This window comes from Stenella coeruleoalba, assembly GCF_951394435.1.
Source record: "Stenella coeruleoalba genome assembly, chromosome: 12".
NCBI classification, from domain to species: domain Eukaryota; kingdom Metazoa; phylum Chordata; class Mammalia; order Artiodactyla; family Delphinidae; genus Stenella; species Stenella coeruleoalba.
This window is the reverse complement of record NC_137158.1, coordinates 2558500-2574527: the sequence shown is the minus strand read 5'-3', so window position 1 is coordinate 2574527 and position 16028 is coordinate 2558500. Positions and strand designations below refer to the sequence as shown.

Sequence of the window (16028 nt, the reverse complement as noted above, 5' to 3'; positions counted from 1 at the left end):
TACAATAAAGAGTAAAATTTTGCATCTAGTTTATTACAGCCTCCTCAATGGGTGCCTGTCCCTGTCACAGCAGATCTAAAGGGCTGGGCCCCAAGAAGGAAAGCAGAGTCCGCTCTCCTGCTCCGGCCCTGCCTCTCACCTCACTTCATTCATATTCTATTCTTAAACGAATACCTACCAGGTCCATCAAAGGGCACAAGAGGGTGTGGGATTTTATCCGCGGCACCCAGAGGGATTAGGTACATGTCTTTAACCTGCTTCATGTTGTTAGCGGCCACTCCATAGCGCTTCCTGCTGCTGAAGTATGCAAACAGCAAAGTGTAAGAAATTTGATCTTCTTCAGTCACAGGTGTGAAGCGAACCACACAAATTTCCTATTCAAGCAAATAACAAATGGTTGTTTAAAACAATAACCTAAACAACAGCCTGGTTTTAAATACCATTCTCAATTAGTAATAATCTGTTGAATTTTACGACTGTTACTACTTAAATGCAGATATGAATACTAAAAGGAAACAACTCTTAGGAAAAGATCCTGGCTGGTCCACTGGTGGATCTGTTTTATCTGAAACTGTCCCATAGAAACTGAGTCCCAAGGTAATTAATTTGTGCAAGGTGACACACCTGTCAGTGGCAGAGAAGATATTTAAAGCCACGTCTCCTGATATCTATACTGTGTCCTCATTTCCAAAGTTGTAACTTCTACAGAGGGCTGCCTATATTCTCAGCACACTGCAAGTTAACAGCAGCCACCACCAGTGCCCCACCACATACACACACACACACACACAGAAACGCACAAATCCACAGATAATCCAAGTTAGAGGGACTGAATCGAGGAATAAAGGGGGCTGGTGAAAGACCTCAAATACACACAGCATAAGTTCTGTCAAATCACTTGGCTTGCTGAGGAACTTATTTGCTTGCCTCTGGGCTCTTGGCTTTGCTTCAGATAGAAAAGACAGTCCCAATTTGGTGTTAATTTGGTAGTGTGAAAAACGGATGCTTCTTCATGAAAAATGAAATGGGGAGAGCCAGATCTACTGCAAAGCCTAAACTGATGCAAGATCCTAGAGAAGACACATGAATGAGCTGAACTATGGCTCTACCTCTTCTAAGAGGTCTGTCATCCCGAGTGTCCTCCTTTGGGGCCGACAAGTCCAGATGGAAGCACACTGGGCAGTACCAGAGGGGCAGATCAAGAGCACTCCCCAAACAACCAAGAGGAATACCTCCCAATACTTTCCTATGACTTTTGCTATCATGAGAAAGTGAAAGCAAGTAAATGTAGTAACTTTTTTGTACTGCTTCGAAGTTTTATTTGTATTCTAATACAGTATCAGTTTAAATTCTAAAATCTATATTGGAAAAAATATTATTTTCAGCTGAAGATTATCCATTATGGATCACTACTAATCTTACTAAAGACTTCTGATCATAAAAGATAAAAAAGTTAATGTTCGTTTATTCAAAATTTATTTTTTGAATGTCTATAATATGCTGGGTATTACCATCCTTGGAGGGAAAAATGATTTCTTCTAATGATTAAATATTCCTGTGTAGTTATGTTCTTTGAGTTAAAGAAATGATAGAAGATATAGAGAGAGAAAAGAAAAAGAGAGATATTGCTATAGAGGCTACTAATTATCTCCCAGTATCCATCCTCCTCATTTCCTCCTATTACAAAGAGAACCCTTAACTTTTAGTTGGGCACATGGCCGTCCAATAGAGATCACACTTCCCAGCCTCCTTAGCAGCCATATGAAGTTTATGAGTAAGCTCTTGCCAATGGAAGTTAGAAGAAGTGAAAAGATAACTGCAAGTTCTAGGTCTTGCTTCTAAAACAACTGGACAGACATTCTTTTTTTCCCACTTGGTGCTGCTAAGTCAGCTCTGACCCTGCTTGAATGATAAGGACAACAGTCTTGCAAACAGCAAAATAACAAGACAGAGGAGCCTCATCCCTGCTTAATCGAACGGCCTGAAGCCCTGAACTACTGACCCACCTAACATAGCAGGAAAATGAACAACTTTAGGGTCTCTTTGTCCCAACGGCTTAGCCTATGCCCCAACTAAAACAAATGTCTACAATCAAAGCAAGGCAAAATTCCAGGATGAAATCTCAATACTTACTCTAAAACATTTCTTTCAAAACAGTGACAGAAATCACTGAGAGAGCATACCACGAAAGGAATGCTGTGCTTTGAGCTCTAGCAATGGCTATAGTTCAGCTTTGTCAGGCATATTATGTACATTTAGTACTTGTACTGGCTCCCTCCCCTGGGGACCCTGCACAAGAACTCTCAGTGGTTTACTTTTCAAATACTGTCTCACATTGGTAGAGTGAAAAAAAGTTCTCCTCACCTTGGTTCCTGAGGCTTTAATTTTTTCCACATAATCCCAAACTGTCTGAGGTGATATTCTACCACCGACTTGAATACTATCTGGTAGATCCTGTGGTAACGACATGAAGGTGATCAATGTATACAGATTATATTTATTATAATGTCTATACTTCATACAAACTTAGCTCTAAGACTAATCTGAAACAGTGATAAAAAAAAACAAGTAAGTAAGATTATAAAATGCATCAGAGAACATAATAAAGTACAGGAAGAGCAATTAGGCTTTACCTCAAATGTCAACTCCAAATGACTGAGATGGATGCCCAAAATACAGTTAAGAAAGAATCTGAGGTCAAGAGAAAGCAGCAGTGCAAGCATCCCACTTTGACAATCCAGGAAGAGTACAACAGATTCCAAAATATTAGGGGACACTGTTTTTCCCCTTCCACCTCCCCTCCCTTTTTTTTGGTGGTAGTGAGTTGGGGTATGCCTTTATCACTAACAGCTGGATTTCAGAAGTTATCAAGCTTAATTATAGAGGATATTTTTGCACAGAAAAGAATAACATTGTAATAATGCAAGGTTCATTATTTTTTAAAGGCATAATCTTTCTGAGAACAGATGACTATACATAAAATCAATCAAGAGCTGTACAATTAAGAATATTTCAAACTTTAATCAGTATATTTGTTTTTTATGAAGAGAGAAAAATCATAAAAAACATAATTAATCGATATAAATTCTATTAAATTTAAATGATTAATTGCTTTATTTTATTTGGGATTTTAGTCCAAATCAAACTAAAAATAAGTAGAAAGCAGAGGTGGAGTTCTGGAAAGCAATCACACAGAAACTGGCTCAGAAAAGAGAATAATAGTTTTGTTTAAAATCAAAAGGGTCCTGTAGTTTAGGACTTAGTTATCCATTTAAAAGAAGAGTTATCGTCACCAAGGACTAATCAAAGACTAAATTTCTAAACAGATTTGTTCAAAAAGAAAAGCACTGAATTTTTTTCTTAAAAAATCAATGTATCTAAAATATTACTTGTCAACCAAACTATATGTAAAATAATTAAGTTGTTTATTAATCAAAAACACAACTAGACAAATAAGCTGATGGAGATTAGATAAGCAACATTACATTGAGTCAAACTAATTTCATCCTAATACAAAGAAAAGTTTATATTAGTCTTAAAAAAGAACAGGCATATATATGATTTATGTTTTATAAAATACTGAAAACCATTTTTTTAAAAACTTTTGCCTTTATGGTCAGCAGACTGAGAATGTATGGAAAAAAGGATAGATATGAACATAATAGCAAAATATAATCTCAACAAAAATACAGTACACATATACTGATTTATTTTCCTTCTGCAGAAACACAGAGAAATACAAACTTTATTCAAAAGAGTTCAGAAAACATTGTACTTTCTCACTTATCCTAATACTATAATACTACAGCTGCTTGTTTCTCATAAACACTGCATAGTAGTCCCTTCCTATTCCCTCAGGTATAAAACCAACCAAGGGCACCACTGCAGCAACCAAGGTCACTGCTCTCAGGACTGTCAACTAACTGGCGAGTCTCAACTAGACAGCTCACCCTTGAACAACATGGGGGTTAAGTAAGGGTGCCCACCCTCTGCGCAGTTGATAATCTGAGTATAACCTACAGTTGTCCCTCCGTATACACGGTTCCACACCTGAGGATTCAACCAACTGCGGGTCACGTGGTACTGTGGTTTTCACTATTGAAGAAATCCGTGTATAAGTGGACCATGCAGTTCAAAACTGTGTTGCTCAAGGGTCAACTGGGTGTGTATCTATATTCACAGAAATGGCCAGGTAAAGGACCACAGTCATGAAGCTGGGGAAATTTAAGCAGTAGGGGAATTGTAAGACTTGATAACAATGAAAAACTCTCCTTGACAAGCTAACACTGTAGGCCATAAATATGTCCATCTTTTACGTAAGTCTGTACTTAAAGAAAAACTTAGATATCCACGCAGACACTCATTAATCTTTAACTCTGACAGAGAATACATCTTGGGACGAGTACAAGACATGTGGATTTAATACATCAGGGCACAATTTTCTACAGTTCTAAAACTCCATTTGTGGACTCATAATTCCATTAACTGAATGGTTTAAGGATCACTGTCAATAAATATTTTTATCATGAATGAAAATTAAATATTTTAATTTTATTATGTTGTTTCTTTGCCTTGTGGCTTCAGAAACATATATGTCAACCCAGGCATAGAAGGGTAGAAAAGTTCACAGTACCTCTGTCAAGTACTCAGGGGAACCAGACACTGGGTAGGCTTTGGTAACAAATTTTGCTACAGATGGCATGTTGATAAAACCTTTCCAGATGAAGTTCAATCGAGCCAGGAAGGTAGACTCAACTTCAACAGTTCCAGGCATCTCTGGACTAAAAAATGACATTAAGAAGTTTTCAGCCTAAAGATCCGCTCATGAATAAATGCATTTTCTATTTACTCATCAATCATTTCTATTTTAGCATGTCAAGAAAACCAAAATATGTAAAGGCTATGACTAAAGAGTTTATATTTTCACTTTAATGTACTCATATTTACATAGCCATGTTTTTACAAAGTCTTTCTTCTAGGCTGTCTTGTGGACTAATATGGTCCAGAGAAATGCAAGCAATTTTTCTTTAATGACTTATCTCCTGCCTCTTGGAGCTAATGCAATTAAGGAGAGTTTTAAAGTCAAGTCCCCACACACTCAAGTCTCTAAATTAACTTTTAGAGTCTTTTTAAAAATCTCAATTAGGGTACAGGAAGGTACAGTTACTGTCTCAAAAGAAAGGTTTCTTTCTTAAGAAACATGTCACTTTTCTAAAGTTTTCGAAGACTTCCAAGTATAATATGGCAAAGAGCTATAAAGAATAGAAATTATAACTAACAGAAAATTACCGTGGAGCAGAAGAGAATGTTGACTTTGGAGACTCTTGTTTCTCCTCTTCAAAGAATTCAGAGGCCAAAATATTTGAGGTTGAAGACAAAGCATCTGCTATACTTTCTGCTTCATTGTCTGAATGTTTACGAGATACTCCAACAACAACTTTCACTTTTTTTGGAGAAAGATCATCTACAGGCGGTGCCATTCGACCTGAAGCCAGAAAACACCAATTTATACCACTTTTGTAAACTGAAATTTCTGTAACTTCATCCATTTTCACTTCTAAAGTTATTCAGTTTCCCTGACTGCACTGTTGCATAACCATACATTTACTGGGGTAATTTGTAACTATCATCATTTCTCACAATGAGTTCTAGAACACCTCCCTTACTGATGTGAAAAATCAAAAAAAAAAAGAGAATGTTAAACAACTCAGACAAGCTTTTGAAAAGGAAACATTACAACTAGAACCTAAAAATGGTTTCCTGATTCCCTATCAAACGTTTTTTAAACTAAACTATAACAAATTCCAACAGTCTTGAGAGGTAACATGAGGAACTAAGTAAAAAAAATCTGTATACCTACTTCGTGTTACATATAGCAGCAGTCCGTGACATATGCATACTACAATGCTACTTAGTTACTAAGCATAAAAAAACACTAGTAAAAGTTTAGAAAATGACATTGATTTTCTCTATAGAATCAAGAAGGAAAACTCAAACTTTATGAAAATAGGTCAAGTACAGTAGTATTTAACAAATATTTTGTGTGCTACCATTAAATTTATTGAAATATTATATTAAATATTATATTAATTATAAATATAACTTTAATCATGAAAATTAGTAGAAATTAATAGAATTAACAAAAAAATTATTAAGATTTTTCCCAGACAAAAACCTAATGAGCATACTAAAAATACTAGTAAACCATGGATAGCTTTCTTCAGGGATAACAATGTCTAAAAACACCCTGCCCTTTAATTAAGTCTTTACCATTGTACCAACTGTGAACACACGATTTTGAGAAGATATGTCATTTTTATTATAAGAAAAGTGCCTAGTCTCTAAAACAATGATGGAGGGCAGCATGTTAACTAACCTGAAAAATTTTTCATCTTACTGAACAAAGTATGTATCAGTCCTTTAGCATACCACAGTAAAAAAATAAAACTCCAGAGCTACATCTCTAGAGTTTAAAAAACTCTCGTCCTCCACCTTTACCAATAAACTGAATATAAACTTAAACTCTTGCTCAACACATCCCCATTTCTTATGCCCTAAATCCAGTCTCTAACATCTGTCAATATTACCTAACCTGAGTATCTCAAAGCCTCCCTTTAATTAAAAGCACCTGCATCTCCCTCTTGCACTAGTGCACAAACGCCTGCCACCTAGCCTCGCTCCTTCTTCTCTTGGCTTCTTTCACCATCATCTCTACTCAAAGTCAGAGAAATCTTCATAAAATTCCAAGCTGACCATATCATTCCCCTGCTCAAATCCCTTCAATCACTACCCACTGCTCTTAGATAGAAGACTAAAATGTTTCATATGGCCTACCAAAGCAGGTTTTCAGCAATTTTTATCATAATCTGCAAAGTAACATTTTATATCATGATCCATTACTTACATACACGCACACTCCACATACCCCTGTGTGTCTGTGCACATGTGTGTGTATGCATGTGTGGGTCTTTTTGTTATACATAAATAACTGGAACTGAAGTCTCTCAAAATCATACTTATTTTTTACAGTGCAATTCACCGTGATATTTTCTATTCTGTTTTCGTTTGTTTTTGAAATGCTAGTGAACTACTTACTAAATTGATTTCACTACTACTACTAAGTCACAGTCTGACTCTGCACCAGTACTGGGAAAACAAAAACCTATTTAAATTATAATTTACAAGTATTCCCCTTTCAAAATGAAAGCAACATTTAGGAAGAAATACTTCAAATTACCTATGCAAATTTTGCAGTTAAGATCAAAAAGATGTTGTCTGTGTTGATTAGTGGTATCTTTAGATAAGGAGTCAATCTCTTCTTTCTGTTTGTCAGATCCTTCTGTCTTCTCCATTGCCTTATTAGCTGTAGGTTCCTAACAACAGTGAGAGTAAAAATAGGTTAACAGAAAAACTTTGGCCTCAATTATTTAAACCATCTGTTATTTCATACTGATATTTTTCCAAAATCAAACTGCTCCATTCATAGGTTGTTTTTCACAATTTCTTTAAAAAATAAATGCTAGATGTTAATTATGACATAAAACAGAGCAAAAACTCAAACATTTCTCATTCTTCAAGGCCTCTAACAAGATCTATTATTTTCTCATTGATATTTGAAAGTAAGAAAAGCTACACCTGCTCTCAAACTAGTCTGTCTTAAGAAGCACCTGCATATTTCGAGGCCTGTGATGCAGGTGGTCTGCACACTACGTACAGAAAAACAATGCTTTAAACACTCTCAAAACAACATTAAACCAATAATATAGACAACTCTAATAAATACACAGTTTAAAAAATTCTTTTTTCTACTTTAAAAACAAGAGAAGCAGTGGCTTCTCTTGTTGCGGAGCACAGGCTCTAGGCGCGTGGGCTTCAGTGGTTGTGGCTCGTGGGCTCTAGAGCGCAGGCTCAGCACTTGTGGCTCGCAGGCTATAGAGCGCAGGCTCAGTAGTTGTGGCGCACAGGCTTAGCTGCTCTGTGGCATGTGGGATCTTCCCGGACCAGCGTTCAAACCGATGTACCCTGCACTGGCAGGCGGATTCTTAACCACTGTGCCACCAGGGAAGTCTGCCCCCCTTTATTTTTATATTCCAAGTGAATCATTTAATATGAGTGAGGCTCAGTTTGATATTACCATAAGTATTAACGGAAGAAAATGGTTAAATATAAACATTTTCCCTTCTATCAAAAACGGTCAAATAAATCTTTTCTGAATCTTCATGTTTTGAGCACTATAAAACATGTTATTTTTATTCTCATAATTTACCTGAATCTCCATGGCTGCTTCCTGTTCTTTCATTGGAGCATCACTCTCAATTTCTATCTCACCTTTATGAGTTATCTTGGTGATTGGTCGTCTTTCCACTTCTCTCTGTTCTTTCTCAATCATCTCTATGGTCTAATAGGACATATTTTAAAGAAAACTTCACAGTTAATCACAGATGATTTTTAACCTTTAGGTAGTCTCTCAAGCAACAAACATATACTGAGTACTTGCAAATGTCAGTTTTAAGTGCTGGCGTTTTAAGAATTAGACCTCATACGTCAGCCTGGGGAAGTTTACATGTACAGTAACTGGAGGCAGCTGGAGTGTAATCTAATTTGCAAAGTGATGAAACATGATATTTACATTTAAAATCTGCTTTCTGATCTAGTATTTCAGCAGGTGCCACAGAGAAATAACCATCAAGTTCCTCTTAGATTCCTAACTTGATGTTCTAACATCTCCCACAGCAGCAGAAATTTAGTCGAACCACAGAAACAGGCAATCCCCCATCAGAAGGCTCCTGACGGAGCATACTCTGTGACGGGGAACAAGCTCAGCAACAAAGCATAATAAATAAGCAACAGCAGACAGAACTAGTAAAAGGTAGCTGAGAGTGGAATGGGTTAAGGAAGGTAAAGACGGATCCGGTCATTTGTCTTGTCACTGTTAAGTGCAAATCTTCCTTTAAAGAAAGAAATCAGATACACAGCCCAAAGAAAGAAACAGCTGGTCTCCCATGCAGATGACACCTGCAGCCACAGTTTCAAAGAAGAGAGACACATGCACATTTGGGATACGAAGCGAAAAAAGAGATGGTGATAATATTTGCAAAATACGAGAAATTATACAAGGGGAAATTAAAGAAATATGTGACTTAGTGTAATGTATCATATTAAGGCCTCTTGCACAACAAACTAAATTTGGTAGAAGATCAACATGGAGGATTAATGCTAAGATTAGGTAAATCATGTAGAGTTCATATAGAAGAAACCACTATTTTCCAGAATAAAGGGCTAATACTCTAAGGCCATTGTAATAAAAACAGTGGATAATGTGGCTATCTTGCGGTCACAATAATTTGAAGTCACATATTCACCTCACCTTCAAAGATATTTCAAGTTCACAAACCCCCAATGAAAACTCTCAGCATTAGTAACTTTCAGAATTTTTTAGTTTTAAATATGCAATACACAGAGAGAGGGGGAAGATGGCGGAAGAGTAAGACGTGGAGATCACCTTCCTCCCCACAAATACACCATAAATACATCTACACGTGGAACAACTCCTACAGAACACCTACTGAACGCTGGCAGAATACCTCAGACCTCCCAAAAGGCAAGAAACTCCCCACGTGCCTGGGTAGGGCAAAAGAAAAAAGAATAAACAGAGACAAAAGAATAGGGACAGGACCTGCACCAGTGGGAGGGAGCTACGAAGGAGGCAAGTTTTCCACACACTAGGAGCCCCTTCGTGAGTGGAGACTGCGGGTGGCGGAGTGGGGATGCTGTGGAGGAGAGCGCAGCAACAGGGGTGTGGAGGGCAAAGCGGGGAGATTCCCGCACAGAGGATCGGTGCCGACCAGCAATCACCAGCCCGAGAGGCTTGTCTGCTCACCCGCCGGGGTGGGCGGGGCTGGTAGCTGAGGTTCGGGCTTCCGTTGGAGCGCAGGGAGAGGACTGGGGTTGGTGGCGTGAACACAGCCTGAAGGGGGTTAGTGCGCCGAGGCTAGCCGGGAGGGAGTGTGGGGAAAAGTCTGGACCTGCCGAAAAGGGAAGAGACTTTTTCTTCCCTCTTTGTTTCCTGGTGTGCGAGGAGAGGGGATGAAGAGCGCTGCTTAAAGGAGCTCCAGAGACCGGTGCGAGCCGCAGCTAAAAGCGCGGACCCCAGAGACGGGCATGACATGCTAAGGCTGGTGCTGCCGCCACCAACTAGCCTGTGTGCGAGCACAGGACACTATCCACACCTCCCTTCCGGGAGCCTGTGCAGCCCGCCACTGCCAGGGTCCTGGGATCCAGGGACAACTTCCCCGGAAGAACGCATGGCATGCCTCAGGATGGTGCAACGTCACGCCCACATCTGCCGCCGCAAGCTCGCCCTGCACTCCATGCCCCTCTCTCCCCCCAGCCTGAGTGAGCCAGAGTCCCCGAAGCAGCGGCTCCTTTAACCCCGCCCTGTCTGAGCAAAAAACAGACGCCCTCCAGCGACCCACACGCAGAGACGGGGCCAGATCCAAAGCTGAACTCTGGGAGGTGTGCAAACAAAGAAGAGAAAGGGAAATCTCTCCCAGCAGCCTCAGAAGCAGCGGATTAAAGCGCCACAATCAACTTGATGTACCTGCATCTGTGGAATATCTGAATAGACAACGCATCATCCCAAATTGAGGAGGTGGACTTTGAGAGCAAGATTTATTATCTTTTCCCCTTTTCTTTTTTGTGAGTGTGTATGTTTATGCTTCTGTGTGAGATTTTTGTCTGTATAGCTTTGCTTTCACCATTTGTCCTAGGGTTCTATCAGTCCGTTATTTTTTTCTTAAAAAAACTTTTTTTTCTTAATAATTATTTTTTATTTTAATAACCTTATTTTATTTTACCTTACTTCATTTTATTTTATTTTATCCTCTTCTTTTCTTTCTTCCTTTATTTTTACCTTTTCTCCCTTTTAATTCTGAGCCGTGTGGATGAAAGGCTCTTGGTTCTGCAGCCAGGAGTCAGTGCTGTGCCTCTGAGGTGGGAGAGCCAACTTCAGGACACTGGTCCACAAGAGACCTCCCAGCTCCACATAATATAAAATGGCGAAAATCTCCCAGAGATCTCCATCTCAACACCAGCACCCAGCTTCACTCAACGACCAGCAAGCTACAGTGCTGGACACCGTATGCCAAACAACTAGCAAGACAGGAACACAACCCCACCCATTAGCAGAGAGGCTGCCTAAAATCATAATAAGTCCACAGACACCCCAAAACACACCACCAGATGTGGACCTGCCCACCAGAAAGACAAGATCCAGCCTCATCCACCAGAACACAGGCACTAGTCCCCTACACCAGGAAGCCCACACAACCCACTGAACCAACCTTAGCCACTGGGGACAGACACCAAAAAAAAGGGGAACTATGAACCTGCAGCCTGCAAAAAGGAGACCCCAAACACAGTAAGATAAGCAAAATGAGAAGACAGAAAAACACACCGCAGATGAAGGAGCAAGACAAAAACCCACCAGACCTAACAAATGAAGAGGAAATAGGCAGTCTACCTGAAAAAGAATTCAGAATAATGATAGTAAGGATGATCCAAAATCTTGGAATAGAGAAAACGCAAGATGAAACAAGCAACAGTGAACAACACAATAAATGAAATTAAAAATAATCTAGATGGGATCAATAGCAGAATAACTGAAGCAGAAGAACGGATAAGTGACTTGGAAGATAAAATAGTGGAAATAACTACTGCAGAGCAGAATAAAGAAAAAAGAATGAAAAGAACTGAGGACAGTCTCAGAGACCTCTGGGACAACATTAAACGCACCAACATTCGAATTATAGGGGTCCCAGAAGAAGAAGAGAAAAAGAAAGAGACTGAGAAAATATTTGAAGAGATTATAGTTCACTTCCCTAATAAGAGAAAGGAAATAGTTAATCAAGTCCAGGAAGCACAGAGAGTCCCATACAGGATAAATCCAAGGAGAAACACGCCAAGACACATATTAATCAAACTATCAAAAATTAAATACAAAGAAAACATATTAAAAGCAGCAAGGGAAAACCAACAAATAACACAGAAGGGAATCCCCATAAGGTTAAGAGCTGATCTTTCAGCAGAAACTCTGCAAGCCAGAAGGGACTGGCAGGACATATTTAAAGTGATGAAGAGGAAAAACCTACAACCAAGATTACTCTACCCAGCAAGGATCTCATTCAGATTTGATGGAGAAATTAAAATGTTTACAGACAAGCAAAAGCTGAGAGAGTTCAGTACCACCAAACCAGCTTTACAACAAATACTAAAGGAACTCATCTAGGCAAGAAACACAAGAGAAGGAAAAGACCCACAATAAAAATCCAAAAACAATTAAGAAAATGGTAATAGGAACATACATATCGATAATTACCTTAAATGTAAATGGATTAAATGCTCCCACCAAAAGACACAGATTGGCTGAATGGATACAAAAACAAGACCCATATATATGCTGTCTACAAGAGACCCACTTCAGACCTAGAGACACATACAGACTGAAAGTGAGGGGATGGAAAAAGATATTCCATGCAAATGGAAACCAAAAGAAAGTTGGAGTAGCAATTCTCATATCAGACAAAATAGACTTTAAAATAAAGACTATTAGAAGAGACAAAGAAGTACAATACATAATGATCAAGGGATCGATCCAAGAAGAAGATATAACAATTGTAAATATTTATGCACCCAACATAGGAGCACCTCAATACATAAGGCAAATACTAACAGCCATAAAAGGGGAAATCGACAGTAACACATTCATAGTAGGGGACTTTAACACCTCACTTTCACCAATGGACATCATCCAAAATGAAATTAAATAAGGAAACACAAGCTTTAAATGATACATTAAGCAAGATGGACTTAATTGATATTTAGAATACATTCCACCCAAAAACAACAGAATACACATTTTTCTCAAGTGCTCATGGAACACTCTCCAGGACAGATCATTTCTTGGGTCACAAGTCAAGAGCATTGGTAAATTTAAGAAAATTGAATCAAGTATCTTTTCCGACCACGACGCTATGATACTAAATATCAATTACAGGAAGAGATCTGTAAAAAAAACAAATACATGGAGGCTAAACAATACACTACTTAATAACGAAGTGATCACTGAAGAAATCCAAAAGGAAATCAAAAAATACCTAGAAACAAATGATAATGGAGACCTGATGACCCAAAATCTATGGGATGCAGCAAAAGCAGTTCTATGAGGAAGTTTATAGCAATACAATCCTACCTTAAGAAACAGGAAACCTCTCGAATAAACAACCTAACCTTGCACCTAAAGCAATTAGAGAAAGAAGAACAACAAAATCCCGAAGTTAGCAGAAGGAAAGAAATCATAAAGATCAGATCAGAAATAAATGAAAAAGAAATGAAGGAAATGATAGGAAAGATCAATAAAACTACAAGCTGGTTCTTTGAGAAGATAAACAAAATTGATAAACCATTAGCCAGACTCACCAAAAAAAAAGGGAGAAGACTCAAATCAATAGAATTAGAAAAGAAAAAGGAGAAGTAACAACTGACACTGCAGAAATAGAAGAGAGGATGAGAGATTACTACAAGCAACTCTATGCCAATAAAATGGACAAACTAGAAGAAATGAACAAATTCTTAGAAATGCACAACCTGCCAAGACTGAATCAGGAAGAAATAGAAAATATGAACAGACCAATCACAAGCACTGAAATTGAAACTGTGATTAAAAATCTTCCAACAAAGAAAAGCCCAGGACCAGATGGCTTCACAGGCGAATTTTATCAAACACTTCGAAAGGAGCTAACACCTATCCTTCTCAAAATCTTCCAAAATATAACAGAGGGAGAAACACTCCCAAACTCATTCTAGGAGGCCACCATCACCTTGATACTAAAACCAGACAAGGATGTCACAAAGAAAGAAAACTACAGGCTAGTATCACTGACGAACATAGATGCAAAAATCCTCAGCAAAATACTAGCAAACATAATCCAACAGCACATTAAAAGGATCATACACCATGATCAAGTGGGGTTTACTCCAGGAATGCAAGAATTCTTCAATATACGCAAATCAATCAACGTTATACACCATATTAACAAATTGAAGGAGAAAAACCATATGATCATCTCAATAGATGCAGAGAAAGCTTTCGACAAAAGTTAACACCCATTTATGATAAAAACCCTGCAGAAATTAGGCATAGAGGGAACTTTCCTCAACATAATAAAGGCCATATATGACTAACCCACAGACAACATCGTCCTCAACGGTGAAAAACTGAAAGCATTTCCACTAAGATCAGGAACAAGACAAGGTTGCCCACTCTCACCACTGTTACTCAACATAGTTTTGGAAATTTTAGCCACAGCAATCAGAGAAGAAAAGGAAATAAAAGGAAAACAAGTCGGAAAAGAAGGAGCAAAGCTGTCACTGTTTGCAGATGACATGATACTATACATAGAGAATCCTAAAGATGCTACCAGAAAACTACTAGAGCTAATCAATGAATTTGGTAAAGCTGCAGGATACACAATTAATGCACAGAAATCTCTGGCATTCCTATACACTAATGATGAAAAATCTGAAAGTGAAATCAAGAAAACACTCCCATTTACCACTGCAACAAAAAGAATAAAATATCTAGAAATAAACCAACCTAAGGAGACAAAAGACATGTATGCAGAAAATTAAGACACTGATGAAGGAAATTAAAGATGATACAAATAGATGGAGAGATATACCATGTTCTTGGATTGGAAGAATCAACATTGTGAAAATGACTCTACTACCCAAAGCAATCTACACATTCAATGCAATCGCTATCAAACTACCACTGGCATTTTCCACAGAACTAGTAAAAAAATTTCACAATATGTATGGCAACACAAAAGACCCCAAATAGCCAAAGCAATCTTGAGAACGAAAAACGGAGCTGGAGGAATCAGGCTCCCTGACTTCAGACTATACTACAAAGCTACACTAACCAAGACAGTATGGTACTGACACAAAAACAGAAATATAGATCAATGGAACAGGATAGAAAGCCCAGAGATAAACCCACGCACATAGCATCACCTTATCTTTGATAAAGGAGGCAGGAATGTACAGTGGAGGAAGGACAGCCTCTTCAATAAGTGGTGCTGGGAAAACTGGAGAGGTACATGTAAAAGTATGAGATTAGATCACTCCCTAACACCATACACAAAAATAAACTCAAAATGGATTAAAGACCTAAATGTAAGGCCAGAAACTATCAAACTCTTAGAGGAAAACACAGGCAGAACACTCTATGACATAAACCACAGCAAGGTCCTTTTTGACCCACCTCCTAGAGAAATGGAAACAAAAATAAACAAATGGGACCTAATGAAACTTAAAAGCTTTTGCACAGCAAAAGAAACCATAAACAAGACCAAAAGACAATGCTCAGAATGGGAAAAATATTTGCAAATGAAGCAACGGACAAAGGATTAATCTTCAAAATTTATTAGCAGGTCATGAAGCTCAATAACAAAAAAACAAACAACCCAATCCAAAAATGGGCAGAAGACCTAAATAGACATTTCTCCAAAGAAGATATACAGATTGCCAACAAACACATGAAAGAATGCTCAACATCATTAATCATTAGATAAAAGTAAATCAAAACTACAATGAGATATCATCTCACACCAGTCAGAATGGCCATCATCAAAAAATCTAGAAACAGGGCTTTCCTGGTGGCACAGTGGTTGAGAGTCCGCCTGCTGATGCAGGGGACACAGGTTCGTGCCCCGGTCTGGGAGCATCCCACATGCCGCGGAACGGCTGGGCCTGTGAGCCATGGCCGCTGAGCCTGCGCGTCCGGAGCCTGTGCTCTGCAACAGGAGAGGCCGCAGCAGTGAGAGGCCCATGTACCGCAAAAAAAAAAAATCTAGAAACAACAAATGCTGGAGAGGGTGTGGAGAAAAGGGAACACTCTTGCACTGCTGCTGGGAATGTGAATTGGTACAGCCACTATACAGAACAGTACGGAGGTTCCTGAAAAAACT

The 16028-nt window shown here is 38.6% G+C and overlaps 1 protein-coding gene across 4 annotated transcripts in view; it reads right to left on the bottom strand.

The window, feature by feature from the left end:
- The window catches only part of PHF3 (PHD finger protein 3), a 107416-nt gene that overhangs the window by 6719 nt on the left and 84669 nt on the right, over nucleotides 1-16028 (bottom strand). For all 4 annotated transcript variants that reach the window (XM_079939096.1, XM_079939097.1, XM_079939095.1 and 1 more), the window contains 6 exons: nucleotides 8267-8398; nucleotides 7238-7373; nucleotides 5290-5485; nucleotides 4634-4781; nucleotides 2365-2454; nucleotides 179-374 (listed from right to left, as the gene is read on the bottom strand). In XM_079939096.1, coding sequence (XP_079795222.1) covers nucleotides 179-374; nucleotides 2365-2454; nucleotides 4634-4781; nucleotides 5290-5485; nucleotides 7238-7373; nucleotides 8267-8398 — 898 coding nt within the window. The remainder of the gene's footprint in view (nucleotides 1-178; nucleotides 375-2364; nucleotides 2455-4633; nucleotides 4782-5289; nucleotides 5486-7237; nucleotides 7374-8266; nucleotides 8399-16028) is intronic.